At 43.2% G+C, this 24,457-nt stretch overlaps 1 protein-coding gene across 1 annotated transcript in view; it reads right to left on the bottom strand.

The window, feature by feature from the left end:
* Positions 1–6,397: 6,397 nt before the first annotated feature.
* Positions 6,398–24,457, bottom strand: part of LOC308099494 (protein shisa-9) — a gene marked incomplete at both ends in the record, with an annotated part of 130,383 nt that continues 112,323 nt past the window's right edge. The window contains one exon of the mRNA XM_080448241.1: positions 6,398–7,062. Within this exon, the coding sequence (XP_080304367.1) occupies positions 6,398–7,062 (665 nt within the window). The remainder of the gene's footprint in view (positions 7,063–24,457) is intronic.

The following is a 24,457-nucleotide window of genomic DNA, read 5'->3' as shown; positions in this document are numbered from 1 at the left end:
CCCTATAGCCTTTTGTTTCCTCTCTATCCCCATGTTTCTGAGTTCTGTTTCAGATTTAGTAGTAGCTGCTCCAGCATTTATGTTTACCTTTTTTGCCTTTTTGTCTTTCAGACTTTGCATTATTGCTTGCTCCTCTGGATTTGTTTGCTTTTTTATGGTCTGCTTTCCTGAATGTGACCCCTACCTGCAACATCACCATTTGTACACTTTGTCCCTCCTGTTGCTTGTTAATACATTCATTGTTGAACTTACTCTGCCTCCGGTTGCCTGCACTTGGGTTCAAATCTTATTGACAGGTTTTTTTTTTTCAAGTGGCATAGGTGCATATTGTTATGGCAAGGGGAGGTCCCCTTCGGAGGGGGTAATAATATACATTTATCTAAATGCAATTTCCTGCAATCTAGAGCCTTCAATCTTAATGTAGCCTAAAGTTTGTATATTGCATGCACCTACAACATAATAGTATAGCTCCTCACCTGGGGGATTAATAAAGTGTTATCCTATCCTATAACCTTCCCTTCCTGGTTCAATAATGGTAAATAATAGATTCGATTTATATAGCTTTTTATGGGCTTCTAAAACACACGCTCAAAAGCTGCACAGGCACAAGTAAAGATTTAAGACCTCTAGAAAATTATGAAAATACTTTAATAATCACTTCTCTTTTCTGCATGTGAGCTAAAACAAATTCACACAATTAATCTATCCTTGCCGATGCTGTCGGGCAGAAACCTCTTATTCTAACTTTTTGCGTATTTCTTCCATAAATTAATACCCTACTTGATCATACTACAGCGTCACATAAAAAATAGCAGATCTGCAAGCGACGCGTTTCTTGCTTGTAGATCTGCTACTTTTGCTGAACATAACCATAAACAAACCTGATACGCCCATATATAGGCATGTCACTATGACTCAGACATAACCATAAACAAACCCAATACGCCCATAGGCATATATGGAGATCTGGTCGTCCATAAACAAACCCAATACGCCCATAGGCATATATGGAGATCTGGTCGTCCAGAGCCACAGATCCGAGGGTTATAAGTGGTTAACAGAATCTTTGGGCATCCTAAGGGCAGGCAACATAGACATTTTGGTTAATTCATTTTCTCTTACACTGTAAGATACGTGGAATTTCTCATGTAAAGGTAAAATTTAATTTGATTAGCTAAACTGCACTTTTAAATGGACTAACACTGTCATTGTGATGTCTTCATGAATGTAGACAGACAAATATCCAATCCCATAGTTCTTAAAAGGTTTATTGAAATGGAGCACACGGGCCAACGTCTTACAAGTGCCTGTAGACATTTCAGTTGATCAATCAGTCAAAACAAAGTTTATATAGCATTTTTATACACAAGGAGATCCCAACTCATTTTTATTAATATCCCCTCTTCTTTAAAACAAACCCCTGGAGAAATGTATCCTTCGTTGTCGTAGTAGGTTGACATTAGATCGCGCAGTCTGCCTTTACGTATATAAAAAGCCCTTATATAAGCAGTTAATCAACGAGATTCACAGCAGACAAGTGGTACAGCATACAGTACACATACACAAGTAGTACATAGCAATACAGGGGCAGTCTACTGCCACCGAGTAAAAGTATCATGAAACAACACAACATAGTTTTATTCTTTTTTTGCAAATGGAGAAGCTGCACAGGAATCACAAAATCTTTCTTTGAATCCTTCAGCTAATGTGTTGCCAATGCACTTGGATACAATGCATTGTAGTTGTTGTTTTTTTGTTGTATTTTGTATGTAAATGTAAATACATGACTGTGTTTGTACACTGTACAATGGTACCCCAAATTAAAATCACAAGCTTTGAACATTTATTGATGTACTCTGGTGGTAAGGGAGGGAACCGGGAACAAGAAGGGGAGGAGAGTGTGTGCGTGCGTGCATGTGCAGCTTCGAGTCTAAAATTCCGGAAGCACTTTCATCAATTCCATCAATGAAATGATTTTTTTCTTTCTTTTTTCTTTTTCTTTTTTTCCCCCGACAGAACTGCAAACCTTGAAAAACACAGTACAAAAACCAAAACAAACAAACCAACAAAAAACAAACCAATAAACAACAGAATCATACACCATAATCAATATATTGCTAGGGATCACAGAACCCAAGTATGTCTACCAGGTTGCATTCAGATCACCTGTCGTAGAATACTTGCATTGTTCCTTATTAAGAGAGAGGAAGTTTTACAAACAGTCATCTGAGCAAGCGGCGCCATAGTCTATAGAGAATCTGTAGAGATTGAGTATATATGCACTCTAATCTGATGGCCCAAAACAGCATAAACATTCTTGCTGTTTTGGATCGTATGAACATCAGTTAGGTGTACTCAATTTCTTCTAATTAAGGGGCTTCATTTGATCCTGTATTGTTGGAGAGTGGACATAATATCAGAGATATCCAAGTTTCCAAAGACCTCAATGAATGTTTTGTGCACTGTGTGCGTGTGTGTGTGTGTGTGTGTGTGTGTGTGTGTGTGTGTGTGTGTGTGTGTGTGTGTGTGTGTGTGTGTGTGTGTGTGTGTGTGTGCGTGTGTATGTGAGTGTGTGTATGTGTGTATGTGTGTATGTGTGTGTGTGTGTGTGTGTGTGTGTGTGTGTGTGTGTGTGTGTGTGTGTGTGTGTGTGTGTGTGTGTGTGCGTGCGTGCATGTCTGTTAAAGTATTTACATTGTCCGCCACTGAGGCAAAACTTGTCTTTGGCCCTTTAGTCAGAAGTCCCAACTTAATCAGGTCATGATTTGTCTAGGGGATGTCTGATGACACTATTACAGACATACCAGTCCATCAAGCACTGGAAAAAAAATCCCTGGAAAAATTCAAAATAGTCAACCACAGGGAATAGATAGGTGTCACTGTTCAGAAATACATCAGCATGTTTGTGTCTGGCACCTCTGAGGTGTAACTTTGACAGAACATCTTGCAAAAACTTCCAGAGCATCTCTCAGCCACTCATAATGCCTGTTTGAGCAAATTGCGGTGCCCAAGCTGGTCAACATATTGTAGTTTGTCAGCTTTGAGAGCATGTCCTCCGGCTCTATTGAGGGCTTATTTGTGGGTCCTTGAGGGCTTACTGTAGGCTACATTTCCTAATTGTACATTTCCTTGGAGCGTGTGTTGCTGTGGTATTACAACTCCTGTTTAGAGTTGCACAGTTAGTGGTGCCACTATAACTTCCCACTGACTTGAGATTCAAATGCTGGAAAGGTTTTTTAAAGTTCCCATTTCTGGCCTGGCAGCAGATCCATTTGTACACCTCCTTCATGTCCACATGAGCTGGGATTGTGTCAGTCCGATCGCATCCTGCCGTGTCCACTGACAGCAACGCACCACTTTTCAAAGCTTCTCATTTTGAGCACAGCAGATAGATAGATACTGCCCAGAATGTATTTTCCTTTGTTGTTGTTTTTGGTTGTTTTTTCAGAACACCCAGATGAATTGGAACAAAAGATGCTTTGCAATATCAGATGTGTCCCAGTCTCTGCTTCGCTCATCTTCATATCCCAAGCCCTTGGACGCCCCAACCTCATTTTAGTCTCAAACCACCCCAGCCTACTAAATTCCATAGGGCATTGAGCAAGGTAGGAGAGAAAGAGCAAGGGAGAGGAGCGACAGATAGCGGAAGAGGAGGATGGTTTGCATTGCTTTATTGCTTCGCTGTTGCATATTGCTTGTTGAACCGCTCTCACTCCTCAGTTGTTCTCAGCCTCTAATGTGTTGTGAGTGATTAAGGACAGACCTCACAGATTATTTGGGTTGGGCTTTTTCAGAGGGCCTGAATGCTTTTTTTCACATGTCATACCAAAGGACCCAGCAAAAGCATGTCACCTAGCACAGACTAAGTGGTAGAAGGAGAGGCAAGACGGTTGGTGGGTGGGGTTTGGTGGGGAGCTGCGGCAAAGGAACATGCGAGTGATCCATTAGATAGTGCTGTGTGTTATGGGGGACGCAGATGTGCTGTGATGCATATTCATAATACAACGCATATCCAATCAATGCTACTCTACGCATGATCCCTCCATTCCGCAGTGCTCATTCCTGTATCATAAAAGCATGCCAGCAGCTCTGAGAAGAGGGAGGGTGAGTCTTAACTGGCTTTGCCTAACAGGTTTACGAACCGTGACAACTCTTTCCCATCAAAGTTTTACTTTGTTTATCGTTTTAGTGTGTACTACTTGTCTGTGTGCCACTTCGCAACTCCACAGAACAGACTTGCAAGTTCCGAAATCTGGATGATTTGCCAGCTCGCTGCTTTGTATGTGTACATAATGTGTGTGTGTGTGTGTGTGTGTGTGTGTGTGTGTGTGTGTGGGTGTGTGTGTGTGTGTGTGTGTGTGTGTGTGTGTGTGTGTGTGTGTGTGTGTGTGTGTGTGTGTGTGTGTGTGTGTGTGTGTGTGTGTGTGTGTGTGTGTGTGTGTATCTGGGAGTAAATCTGGATTTTGGCATCATGCTGCGCCTGCCTCTGTCATTAATTATAGCTCTCTCCCTCCCGCTGAGAGCACGCAGGGAGACTATCATGTCTGGTAACAGCTTGGAGCACCAGGCACGAAGCACCAGGCAGAGGGGCAGAACACTGGAGGCTAAACCCACCATCACTCAACCCTCCCTGGGCACGGTGGCGCCGAGATAGCTGGTTGGGGGGCTGGGATGGGGCGGTCCCTTGGCAGTACTTCACAGCCAATGTAGCAGGTAGCTAGGGCAGAGCAAGATGGGAGAGAGGGAGGGAGGAGGAGGAATCAGAGGCTAAGCAAGAGAGACCGAGAGGGAGAGCTAAATGGTGTGTCTCACTATTAATCGTCTGTTTGATTAGCCTCCACCACCTGTCTGTATATGTAAGGTAGCATATGCACGGACTGCACTGCACCAGGTGTCCTTATCATAGCAAATGGGGATTTCAGTTAGTCAGACTAACTATAGGAATGTATTGCACATGTTATGGAACTGTATGGAGTGAAAGCCAAAAGTTCTGTTAGAACACATATACAGTACAAGCACTTCGTTCTGCCTCAGTTTTTCCACTTTGATTCGAGTAGAAATATCAATGAATGATACAAGGTAGAGGGTTAATACTATATTCTAATGACTATAAATCCTTGCATGGTAACGCTCTTCACTTGCAGGTCCTGGAAGAAACGTTGTATATAAAAAAAAAAACTAACTGTGTTTAAACCTTGTGTTTAAACACACACTGTCACAGCTGTAAACATGTAGAAAAAGGACCTGATAGCAAAATTGGAGCTAGTAATATAGGGTAGAAGTATTCATGTATCTTATTTTGTTATCCGATTGGGTTAAATCCTTCGCAGATGTACCAGCCAGGCACACTGGAGTCGTTTTGTAGCCCTGTTATTAGACCTTAGGGGACTTTGTGCAATGTTCTGCTCAGTTCAGTGTGCGTGTGTGCGTGTGCGTGTGCGTGTGCGTGTGCGTGTGCGTGTGTGTGTGTGTCCCCGATTCAGATCCCTCTCATTCCTCTGGAAAGAGATAACCCCCCCCCCTCTCTCTCTATCTAACTGTGTGGAGGGCTGAAGGGTGATAGGAGCCACTGTGTTGTCAACACAGTGGCATCGTCTCTGTTGATGAGAAGGCCATGCCGGCGGCTAACACTCCCCTGTCAGCCCCTATGATAGACCCACAAACACTGGCTTGACCATGTGTTTGTTGTTTGTCTGTTTGGGAGAAGTGGACAGAAGAGAAGACATCTTCTCTTTATCTGTTTGTGTTGGAGTTTCAGAGGGTTTCATTGAGTGTGTGTGTGTGCGTGTGCGTGTGCGTGTGTGTGTGTGTGTGTGTGTGTGTGTGTGTGTGTGTGTGTGTGTGTGTGTGAGTGTGTGGTGGGGGGGGGCAGAAAAGCATGAGCAATGTGTGTGTGTGATGCTACAGACCAGAGTATAAAGTAGCACACTATACACTGGCCTGTAGAACCACATTGTAGAGCCTGGGGGGTTGAGAGGAGATGAAGAGGAAGAGGAGGAAGAGGAGCTAGAATGGCTGAATCTCGTTGAGAGAACTATCCATTACTGAGATGAGAGGAGCCGGCAGGTTTAAAGAGTCACTGCAGATACCGCTCACCTGTCTATCCCACTGCAGAGGGAATTAAAGTACATGATGAACACCACACTCGTTGTCAGCTACAAACAAAGACCCCCCCAGGATGTATTGTTTTTAAAAAGAGAAAGAAAAGGAAGAAACAGCGTCTTGCCCCCTGTCCTGACATCATGACACCATTCTAAAAACACATGACAGGTGGTTTAATTTGGGCCTTCTCTGCACTCCTCCTCTGTTCATCTGATCGTCCTTCCGTTGTCGTCGTGATTCTCTCTCCGGCTCTTCTTTCCAACTGTGCCAACCGTCTGTCCGTCCGTCTCTAGTCTCAGACGGTAACCTCCGTCTTGCTGTTGGTGGGCAGTCCCTTGTGCTTGGGGTGCATGTGCGGCGAGTGTCCGTAGCCCAGCGGTTGGGAGAACAGCTCCGGCAGCGTCTCGATGCTGAACTGCCTCTTGTTGGAGAAGGCCTGGCGCCGGCTGTTCTGCTGCTGCAGCGTCTGGTGCTGTTGCAGCGTCTGGTGCTGCTGCAGCGTCTGGTGCTGTTGCAGCGTCTGGTGCTGCTGCAGCGTCTGGTGCTGCTGCAGCGTCTGATGCTGCTGCAGCGTCTGGTGCTGCTGCAGCGTCTGGTGCTGCTGCTGGGGCGGAGGGTGAGAGTGAGTGTGAGCATGAGGATGAGGGTGAGCGTGAGAGTGGTGTGGCGGCCCTTGGGACACCATGTGGGCGAGCTGGTGCTGGACGTGGGTCTTACTGGGGTCCCACACTTTGAAGGCGGAGCTGGAAGTGAGCGGGTGGGCGTTGGTCTTGGAGATCTTGGGCTTGGGGATCTGGGAGGTGTTGATGGTGATGGCCAGGGGCGCGTGGATGTCCGGCGGGGGGAGGAAGGGCTTGTCCTTGGGGTGGAAGACGATGGGTTGGAAGGTGGGCGGGGACTGACGGTGAGTGTAGTCCACCATGGGGTAACTCTTAGGGTAGTAGTCCCTCGCTGCCGTGTCTGAAATAACGATCAGAACAAAACAAGTGAAAAAAGAACAATGGTTAATAGAATAATATGAAGATAGAGCAGTGAAAGTAGTGTTTACCAGTGTTGGAAACTTCTGAGGATTATCATCATCTGACTTACTATCATCCAACACACACATGCACGCACACACAGACACACACACACACACACACTAGAGTCCTCAACGGGCCTCAAAATTAAGGCCTGGCCCTAACTGGGCCCTAACTGGGCCCTAACTGGGCTGGCCCGAACAGCGGCCGACCCGAACAATTACCATAATTTTAGGCCCGAAAACCCGAAAACCCTGAAAAAGTGTCATAATGTGCTTTATGTCCTCAAAAGTCACGCATTCCAAAACGTTTTGAACTGAGCAGGTCAGGTAGGGTCGGGTTCGGGCAGAATTTGAGAACTCTAAGTCACACACACACAATCGCGAGTCCAAGAGTGAGTTATATCGCCGTCTACTCCAGAAATCAGAAAAAAATAAACAGACTCAAGGTATGTTGTTGAAGACATGCTTCCTATACTGTTGAGTCTGTTGTGTTTATACTGATAATAGCTAGATGAACTTTGAGAGTTGTCTCACAATGTGACACAGCAACAAAACTTTACTTTTAACTTTACTCAGTAAATTATTCAAAGTTACAAGCTAACTGTAACTAATTACACATTTTCAGTAACTTGCCTATAACACTACTGTTCACATCTTGAGACCTGAATGCACAATGTATCAGAATAGTAGGCCAAGGTGTTTGTGGTGATGAGGTTTCTGCTTTTCATAATATTTACATATTTCTGGCTTTGTAAACAGCTAATTAGTCTCTCTCTCTCTCTCTCTGTCTCCATCTCCCTCTTTCTCCCTCTATCTGTGTTTGTGAGTGTGAGAGACACACATTCTCCGCATTAGTCATACGCCTGTAGCTTCATTTGGTACGAGTAACTTGTAGCATGCACACACACACTCACACACACACAAAAACACACGCATGAACGCACTCACACACACACACACACACACACACACACACACACACACACACACACACACACACACACACACACACACACACACACACACACACACACACACACACACACACACACGCATGCGCGCACGCACGCACACACACGCCAACCATTTCTCCATAGAGCCTCTAACCACATCTGTCAGGTACAGTAAAGCAATAAAAAATGGAAGTCGAAGGCACACAGGTGCCCATAGGGGTTCACAGTGAATGTGTGTGTGTGTGTGTGTGTGTGTGTGTGTGTGTGTGTGTGTGTGTGTGTGTGAGAGCGTGCGTGCATGCGTGCGTGTGTGCGTGCGTGTGCGTGTGCGTGTGCTTGTGCGTGCATGTGCAGGGGTCGTTAAACAAATGCCAGCATGTGATCATTGAAATGGAGATAAATAGATATTGTAATTTAGAATAATCATCAGGTTAAAGGAGAAGCAGAACAAGAAAAAATAAAATACAGCAACCATGGCAACATGAAGGGAAGCGGGGGGGACAGGGTATGGGCGAGGGGGGGCTGTTAAAACGGGACCCTCGAGGGCAGTAAAAATAGAGTCGGTTTGCGGTGTCACGTCAGATTAGCACCAGGTCCCTGAATGGAGCCCGGCTCCGCTGTGAGGTCATCGCTGCCGGCCCCACCCCGTCGCACCCACCAACCCTCTTCACCGCTACACCCTGAAGACACTAACAACCTTGTTTATTCATACCCTCTATATCCTGCTCTCTTTCTTTTTCTTTAAGAGAAAGAGAGAGATAGAGAGAGACAGAGAGAGAGAGAGAGAGAGAGAGAGAGAGAGAGAGAGAGAGAGAGAGAGAGAGAGAGAGAGAGAGAGAGAGAGAGGGGGGGGGGGCAGGGAGGGAGAGAAAACAAGTGAGAAAAATTACAATATTCCTCTGGTTGCTATTGTGTGTCTGGCTCAGTTTCGTCTCTATTGTTCGGGGGCCAGTCTCTCTCTGTTTGATTTGGCATCTTGTCTCTGACTCAATATCTGGTTCTCTCTTTCCACTTTGGTCTCCATTCCTTTATTTATTTTCCTCGCCCACTGTTCCTCCTGACAGTTCTATCTTTATCGATTGAGTCAACAGCAATAACAAAAGGGTGCATAACAGCTTGTGTCTGTGAAAGTGTGTGTGTATGCGTGTGTCTGTGTGTGTGTGTCCGTGTATGTGTGTGTGTGAGAGAGTGTGTGTATAGATTATGTACTATACGTCAGGCCTATTATTCAAATGGATGTGATTCAGGGTGATTCCTGCATCACTCTGTTGGGTTTATTTTTGCAATAATGACTGGCTTGCTGTTCATTATCACACTTATTACACGGCTACTTACTAAAGAAGTCAATAATTTGACACAAACTAGCTGTGTCTGTGTGCAGACCAATGCAAACTTAACGTTATAATTCACGATAATACCTCCACCTACATTTATGTTTTTATTGGCGTTTTTATTGACAAAAATGCATATACTGTATACATGAACATATATTTCTACATATCTGTCAAAAGGATAAAATATATAAAAAAGCTTATTTCCATTGTGGTTCTTTGAGTGCAAATGTCTATGTGTAAACTAGCAAAAAACATGGGTACTGTAAATGGAACCTGTTACAACTCAACTAATAACACATAAAAGCGTGCATCGTTTCCGTAGCCACTCTAGACCCAGACCGGATCAGCAGCCTGCAAAGCAACTTGATCCCAGTCTACCTAGCTGGGTACCGACCAACAACAACACACAATCACGGAATGAGAGTAAACAACACGCAAATCACGTTTTCCACCAAGGCTCCTGAAAATAGTAATGAGTTACTTTTGGGAAAATAGTAACTGTAATATTTGTATTCAAAACGTGAAAGGAATTTTTATATCACTTGTTACTGGTAAAAAGTAATATTACTTTTTTCATTGCTTTACCATCATTACTTAAGTGTATGCCTCTCAAAATCCAAACCCACGTCCAAGTCGTGAGAGGCGGTAACGGCTAAAAAGTACGGGTTTGCCAGGCAGGCCTAAGTACTGTATGTCGGGTGGATTGCCACCCGGGCCGTTACGGTAGCCATGAAGGCCTGCCTGGATCCACCTGGAAACATGCTGGCCAACGGGGCCCTATAAAGCTAAGTGGACCAATCATTCGCTTAGTGGATCAACATGATTACAGAAACGTTTATGAGAAACATTCAGCAAGGTTTGGAAGTGGAAGGTGTCTCTCTCCCCAGAGAAGTACTGTATGAGGCTGGACAACAAAAGCCGAAAGGAGGTTGTTCAGCTGACCCCCCCTTCTTAGGGAAATAGGAACATCTTGGAAGGAAGCAGAGAAGACCGCCCAACACCGAACCAGCTGGAAGAAGTTCATAAATGACACACAGTATGCTCCCCAAAGAGCAAAAGGGTTTTAAGTCGATAGCTACATATGTGTGTAACTTCAGTGTGTAAATGTACAGTGTGTCTGCGTGTGTCACATGTGTGGCTGCATGCACGGTACAGTAAGTGTTAGTTATTGCATAGTATCCTGGTGAACTTGGGAAATAGGGGTCATTCATTGGCTGGCTCAACACACGCTCTAATTCACTAGGCCTACATGTCCAGCTCCCAGGGCATCCAAACGCACTGGATAATGCAGCCCTGAAAATAAACCTGCATATCCTTAGTGTTGCTTATTATGGTACTTATGGTATACAGTAGTTGCAGGATTTGGATTTGTGTATAAATCTAACATTAGGTCTGTCTCTAAAATCTGTGTGATTCTTCCATTCATTTGAGTGGTATTCAGAAGAAGACATTAGAGCAGTGCCTTTTTTTTTGTGTACATTTTGTGTCTGTGATACTAGTGAGTTCACTCATGTCTGCAAGATGGTGTATTGATAAAGGAAGTATTTCATTTTCTCATTTTATATTTCTATATTATGCATATTTCTGTATATCCTGGGCTACAGTACATTGTGTGTAGAGAGCATCCAACCAAGTCAGATTCATAATATATGCTAAAGTACTTGGCCAAAAATAAAACCCAAACTCCAATCCCATTAAGTGCCTGTCTTATGATGGACTTTTAAATTTTGCATGCACTTTGCAGGCGGGCAAAATGCTTTAAAGCCTTACAGCTCTATGATTATGAATATTCTAACACTGAAGGGAGAGTCAAATTATAGTTATTAAAAGAAGGGAAGAACACATAGCACCTTTGCAAATATTTGGAGAATGTCAGAAGAGGGTAAGATGGATTACAGTACAAAGAGAGAATGACAGGGAGAGAGAATATGTAAATGATCCATTTGAATGGCCAAATCACAGTGATTTTGGAGGCATGCTCCCTCCGTAGAGTTGCCGTAGAAGGCACTGAAGCGCTATTATACTGACAATGACATTTGGATGAATACAGGAACTGTTCAGCTTTCATGTTGCTAAGTGTGCCAAGTTTGGTAAAGCTGGGCATGTGTTGAGGGATTCGCGTGCATATGTGTGCGCGGCTGCAAGCATGTCTGCACACACGGGAATGCTTGCGCACACACACGCACATTTGGATGCCATGTGCGTACGCACGTGTGTGTTTGCATGCATGCATGTGAAAATACTGCATGTGCAGACATTTTTGGCATGTTTGATCTGCTTTTTTGCGTGTGCACTAGTGATGAGCGGGTCGACCCGTAACCCGCGGGACCCGCGGGTCAACCCGCGGCGCGGGTAGGTCGAGTCAGGATTTCAGAGAAAATTATGCGGGCTGAGGGTGAGCGGGTCAGCCGCTCTCCACGAAAAAAAAAAAAAAAAAACCTATTTTGACCAACATGCTTGTTTATTCAGCCCATGACAATGTTGTGCTACTGTAGACATTTAAAGGGACTTTGGGTACTTAAAAGAGCGCTATATAATATATATATATATTCCCACCGCGGGTCGCGGGGCGGGTTGAGCCATAGATTTATATATGGGTTCGCGGGGCGGGTTGAGGCGGGTCGCGTTCCGTCGCGGGTTGGGGCGGGGCGGGTCATGAAAAAACCCGACCCGCACATCACTAGTGTGCACACTCAGCTATATGTGTGCCAGTGACACCACAAGCCCAAGAACACATTTACATACCCTTTTCCTTTGCTGAATAAAAAATAATCTGCATTACTGATTTAATTTGCTGTCACATGGTTTTGGGAGGGATAAAAAGCCACTGTCTACCTGCTTCACACTAAAATCCTCATGGGTCCATTTGGTTACATTTGTACACTCTCAGAGTTACAAATGGATATATTAACATGGATGATTTTACTGTGTGCCTAGTCATTTATGATAAGATAAGACATTAATTGAACCCAAGAGGTGACAGATAGGAATATATCAGGTTCTTCGTGTACAGACACAGAGCCTCCAGACAGCTATATCAAACCACAGACACGTTTTTTTCTTAAGCCTGATTTATATTTTGTCGCGTGACAGAGTCGACGTCAATAGCCTTTCCAATCTGCTAATTTCAGTGCTCAACTCCATTCAAGTACCAGTTATGTGGACAGAGTATAAATGAAGCATTACCTGCTTGATGCAACTAGTTCCGCAATCCCTGATTCTGTTGAACTACTGTAAAAAGCTAAAACGTAAAAAAACTAAACAAAAAAGTTAAACACTATGTAGATCCTTGATGGTAGGGCCCTATCCTTCTAGCCTGGGATCCAGACTGCTTCGCTACGTTCGGCGGATTTCTTTTTCTCACTCGCTATACAGTCTGGAAAGCCTCCTATCTCCTTGCACAGCACGGGTGAAAACAACCCGCGGCTTCTGATTGGTCTTTAGGGGTGGCGGGACCAGTGTTGTCCAATGTAAAACTCGAGTCACTTCCTGACTTGCCTACGTAATTGAAATACGAGTCAAATCGGAGGCTGGCCAGACTGATAAGCGAAGTGAGAAAAAAAAAAAAATCTGCCAAACGTAGTGAATCAGGCTGGATCCCAGGCTACTATCCTGCGTTCTAACTGTATAATTCTATTCCATATACGTGTCAATAACAGATAACAAATGCATGTACTGTGTGTGTGTGTGTGTGTGTGTGTGTGTGTGTGTGTTGGAGCATTCACCCTCTGACAAATTCATGGTTCATGTTAATATACAACCCCCCCTCCCCCCATCTGTATGCAACATCCACTCTGTCCAATTGATTCTGCTGAAGGTCCCAAAAGCAGACTCTGCACTAGGATTGTTGTTGTTTCAATCCGCTGCAGCCAGAGACTGGAATGACCTACAAAAAAACTTTAAAACTGGACACTTTCATTTCTCAGTCGCCTTTTAAAGTCTCTGTTACTGACATTCTTAAAGACAAATGCTGCTGTCCTCCAGACTGTTAGACTCTGCAGTAATGTGTTTTGTGTGCAATTTAACTGTGTTTTTTTTATTTTACCTTTATCTTACCAGGAGTCTCATTGATATCAGAAACCACTTTTACAAGAGAGACCTGGCCATGGTGGCAGCCATATAAAAACAACACAAATCCACACATTAAAATACAACATACATACTCGTCGGTGTCCGGGACGAACCAGCTAACTCCATTTTCAGCTTTTTTTCTTTTTTTTCATAAATCAACGCTATTGAACACCCTTTACGTCTGTGTAAAAAATCTAAACATTCGAACCAATGAAAAGTATTAAAAAGCGCCTCTGACGAAACCTCCCAACTCCATTGGATCCTCAAATCCGTCAAAAACAAACAATTCCCCCTCTCTACTCTGCTGCAGCCTTTTCACAACACAGCACAGAGCGTGCTGCGCAGTGAACGAAGAGGAGTATCACTTAAACAAACTCCCCGTAGTCTGTTAAAACTATGCAGTGTACCTGTTTATCAAACTTAGCACTGACGCTAATGTTATGAAAACAAGTAATTATATTTCTACAATCTATGAAGTGTTTAATGAAGAGAGCAATGTGACAAGAAGAAAGGAGTTGATAGCATTTCTGTCGCGACTCGCGCTAGTTCTACTGAATCTCCAATTCTGTGAACCCCTCTTTGCAAAAGTTATTGTAATATTTAAAGTCCTGTTTATTATTGTTGGCCTATATAAGTGTCATGAAGCATCAGGGCATTAATTCACACGTTGTTGTGATGCATTGTGAGCTTGGAGATCCATTGTTAGCTTTTGGACATTTGTACCCTTTTGAAACCTCTCCCTCAGCAGCAAGTGGAGCTATTGTTGTTTGGACACCTAACTCCATTTCAGCTTGATTTCTGCTCGTCTGAAACGACTATCTCCACTTGCGCTGGATTTGGGTAAAGTGGTGATAATATGGACTTCCGGTTATGCAGAGTGAGGAGTAGACGTGTCCTCTCTCTGCTCCCCCGCTTCACATCTTTACCTACACAGAAACCCCACTGCCTTCCTCATAAATGGTATGATTTGAATTTATAGAGTTTGCGATTCAGTTTTGACATCGAAGTATGAACACTAGAGCTTCCACTCACGCCAAAAAAGACACTGTTTTAATGGAAGCCGGTGCCGCCGCTAGCGACATCAACATGGAGGCATTGACTAGCCTACTAGAAGACCACAGGGCGGCTCTTTCGGCTGAATTTAAATTAAGCATCACATCGCTGGAGTCTAAAATAGACCTTGTACATGCCACTATAACTGATCATGGCCAGCGTATTACATCATTGGAGTCTAACGCGGACTCAGTCAGTGACCGCATTGTTTCCCTAGAGGCGGCCTGCGCGGAGCTAACTGCTAGCAACGCTAAGCTGCGTGCTAAAGCCTCGGATCTCGAGTCGAGGGGTCGCCGTTGGAATGTGCGTATCGTCGGGGTGAAAGAGTCGGTTGAGGTGGGGACGAGGCCTACCACCTTCCTGTTCGAACTCCTGGGAGACGAGGTTCTGCCTGAACCGCCCGAATTGGACTTAGCTCACAGGTCGCTAAAGGCTAAACCGGGTGCTAACGAAAAGCCGAGGCATGTTATCATTCGCTTCCACAACCTTCCGATCAAGGAGAGAGTTATTCGGGAGGCACGCAAGCTGAGAAACCTGCAGTACGAGGGTCAAAGAATCGCCATCCATGAAGATTATCCCCAGGATGTTATGGAGGAGCGCGTCAAGTACCGAGATGTGATGGCCGAATTATTCAAGCTTGGCTGCCGGCCTGCTCTCCACTTCCCGTCCAAGCTGATGATCGCTAACGAAAACGGCGGAGCTAAGGTCCGGTTGGCGTCCGTTGAGGAGGCCAAAAAGTACATCACATCTAAACGCCACTAATCGCAAGTAATGGGTGCTTTGCTTATGACTTGATCTGTTCAGATTTGGGTTTGATAACTGTATTTGGCCTGGCAGGTGTATTGTTTGCTGCATGGACTTGTTTAGCTGCTGGCTTGCTAGCCTAGCCGGTCGCTAGCTGGCTAGCTGCAGCTGAACACAGATTAACATTGCCGGGCTGAAGATGCGCTCTTTTTTCTTTTTCTCTTTTTCCATCTGGACAGTGTATTTTCGTGACGCTCAATCTGATTACTCTATCGCTTGATGTGGGATCGATTTTATTTCTATTCATTTTTTGCTCTTTTTTGGACTTGGACATAATAGTCCGGACTGGCTGGGCTATTAGCCGGCTAGCTAGGTCCCTGCCTGGTTAGCCGCGGCTCAGCTGAGACAGCAACACTGTTTTGATGCAACGCCTTTCTTTTCTCTCCCTTTTTTGGACATATGCTCATCTCCTCTCCCTACCTCCCCCCCTCCCTTTTATTTTTATTTTTATGGTAATAGTGTGTTATGCCGTAACTAAATTGAGATAATATATCCACTGAAGGTGTGTTTCATGGACATGGTAATTGTATTTAGCCTGACTGTTATATTGCTACGTGGACTAACTTAGCTGTGACTGATTGACTAGCCTTGGCGCTGGCTAACTTTGGATGAGATGAAGGGTCCGATTTGTTTTAAATACATTTTTTTTTCAATTTGATCATTTTTGTTATAATCTTAAATATGTGTGTTTTTGAATGAACAATTGTTTCTCTGGCCAAATTAGTTTTGTATACAGCTGCCGACTTTCTTTATGTTTTTCTCTCTTTTTTTATTGTTTTTGTGTACACCAGACTAATAATATCTCCTTTAGGAGTGTTGATTGCGTAGTTTACACGGCCTTGGGCCAATCATTTATTTAATTGACTACTATTACTGACGCCAATCTGCCCTCTTATATGGGCTTTTCTTTTGACCCTAGTTTTGGACCTCTATATAATGGTTGTAATGTGGCCTTGATGCAGTAGTTACCATAATGTCGGTCCTCTGTAATTGAAACACCTTTGGTGTCGATTTGATCTCTAAATGACTTTAAGACGGCCATTTGTTTTTCGTAGGGGGGGGTGGAGGGGGAGTGGGTGGAAGGGGAAATTCAGGGCTATTTTACTCTACTTGGTTTTCAGGTTTTATTGTAAAGGTTTTGTTGTCACTGCTTTATAAATGCATTTAATTTTTGTTAAGATAGGTGTTTTCAATATATATGTTATTCCGAGCTTACTCTCCCATATATTTTTTTACTGTGCAGCCTAAAACTTTAGGTGACCTTAAGGTAGCCAATTATTTTAGGGGAAACAAGTTTGAATTACATTTTCGTTTACATGGTTTTTTCAAATGGTTTAGTAAAAGCTTATTTTATAGTTTCTTTATGTGTATTTCACCTCATTATGGAGCCTAAACCTGAGTACCAAAAAACTTTTCTTTTTTCAAAAAAAAAATCGAAGTTACTTTTTAATTGGGCTTTCACTACAGGTTTTATTTTGAGGTTATTTTGATACTGCCTTACAAGTGAAATATGCTCGAGATAGGATATGTGTACTGTATTATACCTGTTTTTTGTTTTATCAATGTGGAATCTATTTTGTTACTACCTGCTTTTTGGATGATGTTATAACATTGCTAATCAGATTATGCCGAATTTATGATGGATATTTGCACTTAAGGTGTGCGCTGAGTGGAAAAGGGAGGGTAATATACCTGTTTATATTTTATTTATAACTTTTTTGGATTGTATACCTTTTCTCACTCAGCGGTTTGTAGGGGGGTGGGTTATGGGGTTGTCAATTACTGTTCAATATAGGGGGAACGGAAGTTAAGTAGGTAGGATTAGGACTGACTTATGTCAGGAAGGTTTGTATCCGGAGTGATACGCGTTTTTGGTGCTCCCTTTGGAACTAGGGTCCGTGTTCTCAGAGAACCGGGTTTATGTATATGTTTTTCCTTCTTGTTTGTTCTGGATGTGTGTGTATGTGTGGGCCCCTCCCTTCCTCCCTTCCTCTCCCTCCCCCTTTCTCTGCTCAGATGCCGGCATATCAAAAAGGGTGACGTCGATGAGTGGTAGGAATCTCTGTTTCATTTCTTGGAACGTTAAGGGAATGAACGGTGTCATTAAAGCTGGAAAGGTAATTTCACATTTGCAGCAGCTCAAGGGAGACGTATGCTTCTTACAAGAAACACATATGCGCACTGCACGGGTGTCGCGTATTAAAAAGCCGTGGATGGGCCACCTGTTCCACTCAAAATATTCTGAAAGCTCCAGAGGGGCCGCCATTATTATACATCGTGACGTTGCATTTGAATTGAACACCACTGTGTCAGATCCAAATGGACGGTATGTTATGGTCTCGGGCAAATTGCTAAACACCCCCGTGGTCCTGGCCTCAGTCTATGCTCCAACGTGGGATGACGACAAATTTGTTTCCACATTTTTTTCTTCTATACCCAACCTTGATGAATATCAGATAATCATTGGAGGAGATTTTAACTTAGTCCAGAATTTAGATCTTGACAGGTCATCTACTAAACAAACTACTTTGTCAAAATCAGCCAAAGTTTTGCAATATCATGCTGACCAACTTGGGTTAAGTGACCCTTGGAGGACTAGGTTTCCTACTCAAAAGGTGTTTTCATTCTTCTCGCAAGTTCATCACAGTTACTCAAGAATAGATTTTTTCTTACTTGACGACAAATTATTGCATAATGTTCTCTCCTGCGAGTACCATAGCATAGTTATCTCCGATCATGCACCGACATCTGTAGATATAAAATTTCCACATGGCAGACCACCCTCCAGGTTTTGGAGATTCAGCCCACAGCTGTTGTCTGAACCTACATTTAAGGACTTCCTTGAGTCACAGATAAAATTTTACTTTGAAACCAATGACACTCCAGATATTGACAGTAACGTATTATGGGAAGCTTTCAAAGCCTATCTCCGCGGACAAATTATCTCATTTGTTTCCCACTTCAGAAGATCGGAGCAATCCAAATTGACAGCAATTTCAGCCGACATTCGAAATTTGGACAGCCAATACTCGGTCAATCCTTCGCCCACCTTGTACACACAGAGATTACAACTACAAGCTCAATATGACTTGTTGTCAACTGGTAAGGTTGAGAGACAATTGTTACAGACTAGGCAGCGTTATTTTGAACAAGGAGACAAGGCGGGCAAATTACTTGCATACCAGGCAAGGGTGGCCAGTGCCTCCAGACTGATCCCTAGATTAAAATCACCTACGGGGGAGGTTAGGACAGACCCGGGGGAAATTAGTTCGATTTTCTCTGCCTTTTATACAGATTTGTATTCCTCCGAGACCTGTCCACAGGACTGGGAGGGGCCCAACCCCCTAGAAGACTTAGAATACCCAAAATTGGATGAGGGATCTGCCACTAACCTTGGAGCTCCTTTAACAGTTCTGGAAGTATCAGAGGCAATTAAGTCCCTACAAAGTGGTAAATCACCTGGGCCCGATGGCTATAGCACCGAGTTCTTTAAAACATTTTGCGACGTTTTGGCCCCAATTTTGGTACGGGTATTTAATGACGCCTTTTCAAAGGGAGAGCTACCCCCTTCTCTATCTGAAGCATCAATTACATTGCTGCTGAAAAAGGATAAAGACCCACTTTTATGCAGTAGTTATAGACCCATATCTCTTTTAAACGTTGATTTCAAGATTATGTCCAAAGTCTTGTCTATCCGTCTCCAGAGAGTCATTCCCGACCTAATTAATTCTGACCAGACTGGCTTTATGCCGGGAAGGCACTCGTCCTCCAACACAAGGAGGCTGTTTAACATCATCTACTCTCCTACCACTAGGGTTCCTGAATTAGTGCTTTCCCTAGATGCGGAAAAAGCCTTTGATAGGGTGGAGTGGAGGTATCTGTTCTACATCCTTGACAAATTCGGTTTCAGCCCTAACTTCATTTCATGGATTAAGCTTTTATACACTTCCCCGGTAGCTTCGGTCAATGTTAACGGAGTGAGATCTGGCCTGTTCTCCCTCTCCCGTGGAAATAGACAGGGTTGTCCTTTATCTCCGTCGCTGTTTGCGCTCGCAGTCGAGCCTCTGGCAATTTGGCTCCGTAATGAAGAGAGGTTTCAAGGCATTACCCGTTTTGGCTCTATGCATAAGCTCTCCTTGTATGCAGATGACCTTCTGTTGTACATTTCTAATCCGTCATCCTCTGTTCCTACAATTTTACATATCCTAGATCAATTCAGGAAACTCTCTGGTTACAAACTTAACCTCCAGAAGAGTGAATATTTCCCTGTTAATGCCCTGGCCGACGAGCTTCCTCAAACTCTCTTCCCCTTTAAAAAGGCTACAGAGGGATTTAAATACCTGGGAATATTCGTTACTAAAACTTTCATAGAGCTATTCGCGAAGAACATCAGTCCCCTGGTGGAACGTTTTAAGTCGGACTTGGATAGATGGTCCACCTTGCCTCTCTCATTACTAGGACGTGTAAACCTGATAAAGATGGTGGTGCTGCCCCGTTTTTTGTATCCTTTTCAACATATTCCGATTTTCATCAGCAAATCTTTTTTTTCTACACTCGATCGGCTCATTAACTCGTTTTTATGGTGTAATAAAAAGGCTCGAATTAGAGGCACGGTCCTTCAACTTTCAAAATCCGAGGGTGGTTTGGCGCTTCCCAATCTCCGTCAGTATTATTGGGCATCCAATATCCATAAAATATTTTTTTGGAATACTAATTTGATTCTTGCAGTACAACCCCAGTGGGCCAACATGGAGGCAGCTTCCTCGAATCTCTCTTTATGGTCGGTGGTCTGCTCTCAACTACCCCTACCGGTTAAACAAGTGTCCAAAAACCCTATCGTAGTTAATACATTCAAGATTTGGAACCAGTTTAGAAGGCAATTTGGTCTACACAGGTCCTCAAATCTAGCACCCGTATACAGGAATCATCATTTCCTTCCATCATGTACTGACCCTGTCTTTCGGATTTGGGCAGACAAGGGTCTGCGGTCCATCAAAGACCTTTATACTGACAATATCTTCTCCTCATTTGCAGCCCTGTCTGCTGAATTCGGCCTCCCCAATTCTCACATGTTTCGCTTCTTTCAAATCAGGCATTTTGTGAAAAGTCAGAACCCTCAGTTCCCGAGCCGGCCACCGGAATCGGTGATAGACTCCTTTTTATCCCTTAGAGCTGGTGAAAGGAAGCTTACTTCAATTATATATGACACAATCTTTTCAGTTAAAGTTGTACAATGCAGAATCCCAAATAACGATTTTTAGCAACCTCTGCTGGTCACTACCGTCACTGCATACAATTTCCGTAATCCTCGATTACCCAGAATTCCATTAGTTTTCACCGGAAGCCGGAAGCGTTTCAAAAAGCGATCTTTTAATTGTTTTATACTATCTACGGATCGTTTCTCTTAGCCAGTGGAGCATTAGTTACCATGAGCTGTGCTTTCTTTTTCTGTTCTTTTTCGATCTTCCAATCCTACATTCTCTTAACATCAGCGTGAGGTTCCTTTTTGCTATTACCGCGGTAGTTCCTGGCCAAACAGGAAACCGTTGCGGTAGTTCCTGGGGACGTCGGCCACGACGTCATGACGTTGGCCAGGAACGTCATTTTCCCGGGAAAGTCCCCCCAGTCCACGTTCAATAGAAAATATATAAATAAAAGGCTTCCGGGGGTGAAATTCATGGAGTGGGTGTTGTGAAACTTTTGCCACTGACAAAAGATATACAATTTAACTTTAGTTTTGTTGAAAACGTTACCTAGTATTACTTTAACTCGACTCAGTTGGATTCTCTGAGGGCTACCTGGGACCAGGACCTCGGGATTATCATGTCAGACAATCAGTGGAATCATGCTCTAGACCTGGTACATACCTCCTCTATTTGTGCAAGGCACAGAGTATTGCAGTGCAAGATATTACATAGAGTCCACTATACCAATGCAAAGCTGGCCAGAATATACCCTGAGAGGTCCGATGCTTGTAATAGGTGTAAACAATCGCCAGCAGATTACATGCACACGTTTTGGTCCTGCCCTAAATTGTCAATATTTTGGTCAGAGGTGTTTAACACCCTTGGGGTGGTGTTGGGTGAACAAATTGACCCGGATCCCCTCACAGCTCTTCTCGGAACCACAGTAACGCCTATTGTGCGCAATTCAGCACGCCGAGTTATTGCTTTCACGACCCTACTCGCTAGGAGGCTTATTCTCCTTAAATGGATACACCCCTCTCCTCCTACACACAACAGATGGATTCATGAAATTCTATACTGTCTCAAACTTGAGAGGATCAGGTTCTCCCTTAGCGGCTCTTTGAAGATGTTTTACAAAATTTGGCAACCTTTTCGGACCACATTGACACCCTTACTATGGTGGAATAACTCACAAATTAGTCTCTCTCTTGATGTCGAGACTACATTGGTTCTCCCTCAATGACTTCTTAATATGTTCCACTAAATTTTATAACCTTTCTGGACCTCATTGGCTTCCCTACTATGAAAAATAATTCATAAATGAATGTTCTGTGCAGAGAAACAACCTCCCCCCCCCCCTTTTTTCCCCCTCCTGTTCCCTGGTATGAATGAGTGTCTTGTCTGCTGTTTGTCCTGTCTGTTTACTTTATTATTATTTTCTATGTCTCATGTTTAAAATTTACATTGATTACTGTATCCATTTTACTGTTTGTTTTGTTGTGCTGTGTATTGTTTAATTGTTGTTTTGTTTTGTTTTTGTTTTTTGTTTTGTCAAAAAAATCAGACCTTTGTTTTTATTTTATTGTCATGATGCCCTTGTTTATTGTCTGAAAAAAATAATAAAGAGATTTGTAAAAAAAAAAAAAAGTGGTGATAATATAATGACACATGCAAGTATCTGACGATATATAAAGTCACTATACCAACTTTGATGAGGCAGTATTGCTTTGTTTTAAAAATATAAGGTTTTCTTCATTTCCTAAAAAACGTATATTTTGTTTTTTTGTTTCCTGAACAATGAGCGTTTTGGAGTTAGCAGTTTCGGGCTGGACAGCAGAGATATAATAAATAAAATCCACAATAAAAACGAAAGAAAGCTATTGAACCAATGGCCTCTTGAGAAAAACAATTACATGCCTCGCCACATCCTTTATGATGCCCTTAACTGCATGTCTTCTGTACATTATAATATATCGTGTTGTTTTTATTGTTTTAACCTGATTGTTGATTTCGTTTAGCCTCCTTTCCCCTCTCCCTCAAGAGGCCTTGCCTTTTGCCAGGCCGCACATTAAGAAATGGTTCTTAATTTTGCCTTGTCTGGTTAAATGTTATAAAGAATTAAATGAAAATGGCATAGCTAAAAAAAACTGACTGGCTGAGAGAGGAACCTTTTACCTTTTTTTACTAACCCCTCAATTACAGTATGCAAGACACTAACTCGGCTACATAATTAATCACATAACCCTTTCTCTAGTCAAAAGTGGTAGCTTTCAACTGAGTGAAAGTCGAAAGGGTTGTGTGTGAACTAATGTCCCTGTGTCATAATAGGCAAACATTTGGCAAACATAGGCAAACATTTGGCCAAAATAGGTGAACATTTGGTGAAAATAGCAGATGTACAAGCTCACAATGCATTGCATTGCAAAAGGTGTTGAGCTTGTAGATCGGCTATTTTCGCTATTTGGTGTACAACAAAGTATATAGAGTTTAAGTGTTTAAAATCCCTGGTATTGGTTGTGTCCTCTCACATTACCACCATTATGTAGTCTCACGTGGCCATACTGCCTCCCACAATTTTCAAATGTTTCCGTACAGCCTGGGACACGGAAGCTCTGATCATGATTAAAATATAAAGCGGATGTGAATCCTCCTCCCCACTTCCGTTTTGTCTTTACAGTTGCGTAAATTTATCCTAATATAAATCAAAATCATCTAAGCATATATAGCTTGCTGCTTAGCAGAATTGGAAATTAAAAAATAAAATGTAAAGATATTTTAAAATATATTGTTGTGAAAGAAGTGCCAGCTTCCTCTCGGATTTCGGAGGTGTAGTTCCAGACTCTATATAGCATTCGGAGATTGTGGAATAGTTGTCTGGCTACGCGAGACTACCATTTTGTGGTCCAAACCCTCAGTGCTCAGGCTTAGGGTTGCCAACAGTCCCGTATTAGCAAAATAAAGGTGCATCTAACATTGCTCTACCGAAAATGACAAAGTTGCTGCATGTGAGGTTACGTTAGTTACAGTTAAAGGTTTCATGACGTTCAGTTTTACCAGACATTAAAAGTATTTGTCATGGTCCTTCAAACGTGTATAGAAAGTTTTAACAAAAAATTCCACTCCATTGATACATGGCAGGTGTTTTTCTCTCACATTTCTAAAGCCTTTTCAACTGCAATGAAAAAATAAATCTTTGCCTGCGGGTGTCGCTGGTGAGGGATTTTGCCTGTCAATCATCGCCTCTTCTCCGCTCCCCCCCAAAGGAAAAGGATAGGGGAGGGGAGGGGCGAGGAAGAGAGTGGGCGGGATTAATCGGCTGTGACCTCACTGCCGAAGGGCCAAGCTCAGATTACTTTTCAGCCTAATTATTCAGAAAACCCCAGACCACAGAAAATCCACTGAATGTTCAAAGTTCAGATTTTTTGGGTGTAATTGAGGTCATAAAACCCCCCAAAAAACATAAAAAATAAAAAAAGTGAAAATGAATGTCATAGAACCTTTAAACACTGACTGAGCTACAACAGCATGGATTGCACTGACAACCTGAACAGTGCAATGTTTAATGATTCAAATACCGCGTAGAAAATCCAAGGCTGAGATGATAACAGCCAACGTGTGCTTGGCCCCAAAACTGTACGGGATATTCTGAAAGAATGAGCTGTCTCCTCCTCCCCTCGCGGCTACAGCAGCAGGTGAGCAGGTGGATGCACACACCAGAACACAGTGAAACCCTCAGTGTCATCTTATCCATTTGTAACTGAGAGTGTCACCTTCCTTCCCACTCCAGTCAATCAGAACTGCAGAGTTCTTCTCTATCTTCTGTCATAAAATGAAAACCTGTCTCATTTCCTCTTCCTTCACATTACCTCTTCTCTCTCATGAACTCCCATTTCCCGTATTTCTTTTCTCAATTCTATACCCTCCTCTTGGTGG

This window comes from Gymnoscopelus braueri (genome assembly GCF_963280865.1).
Source record: "Gymnoscopelus braueri genome assembly, chromosome: 13".
Lineage (NCBI taxonomy): Eukaryota > Metazoa > Chordata > Actinopteri > Myctophiformes > Myctophidae > Gymnoscopelus > Gymnoscopelus braueri.
The sequence above is the reverse complement of the archived record's forward strand: the minus strand, read 5'-3'. Positions and strand labels throughout refer to the sequence as shown.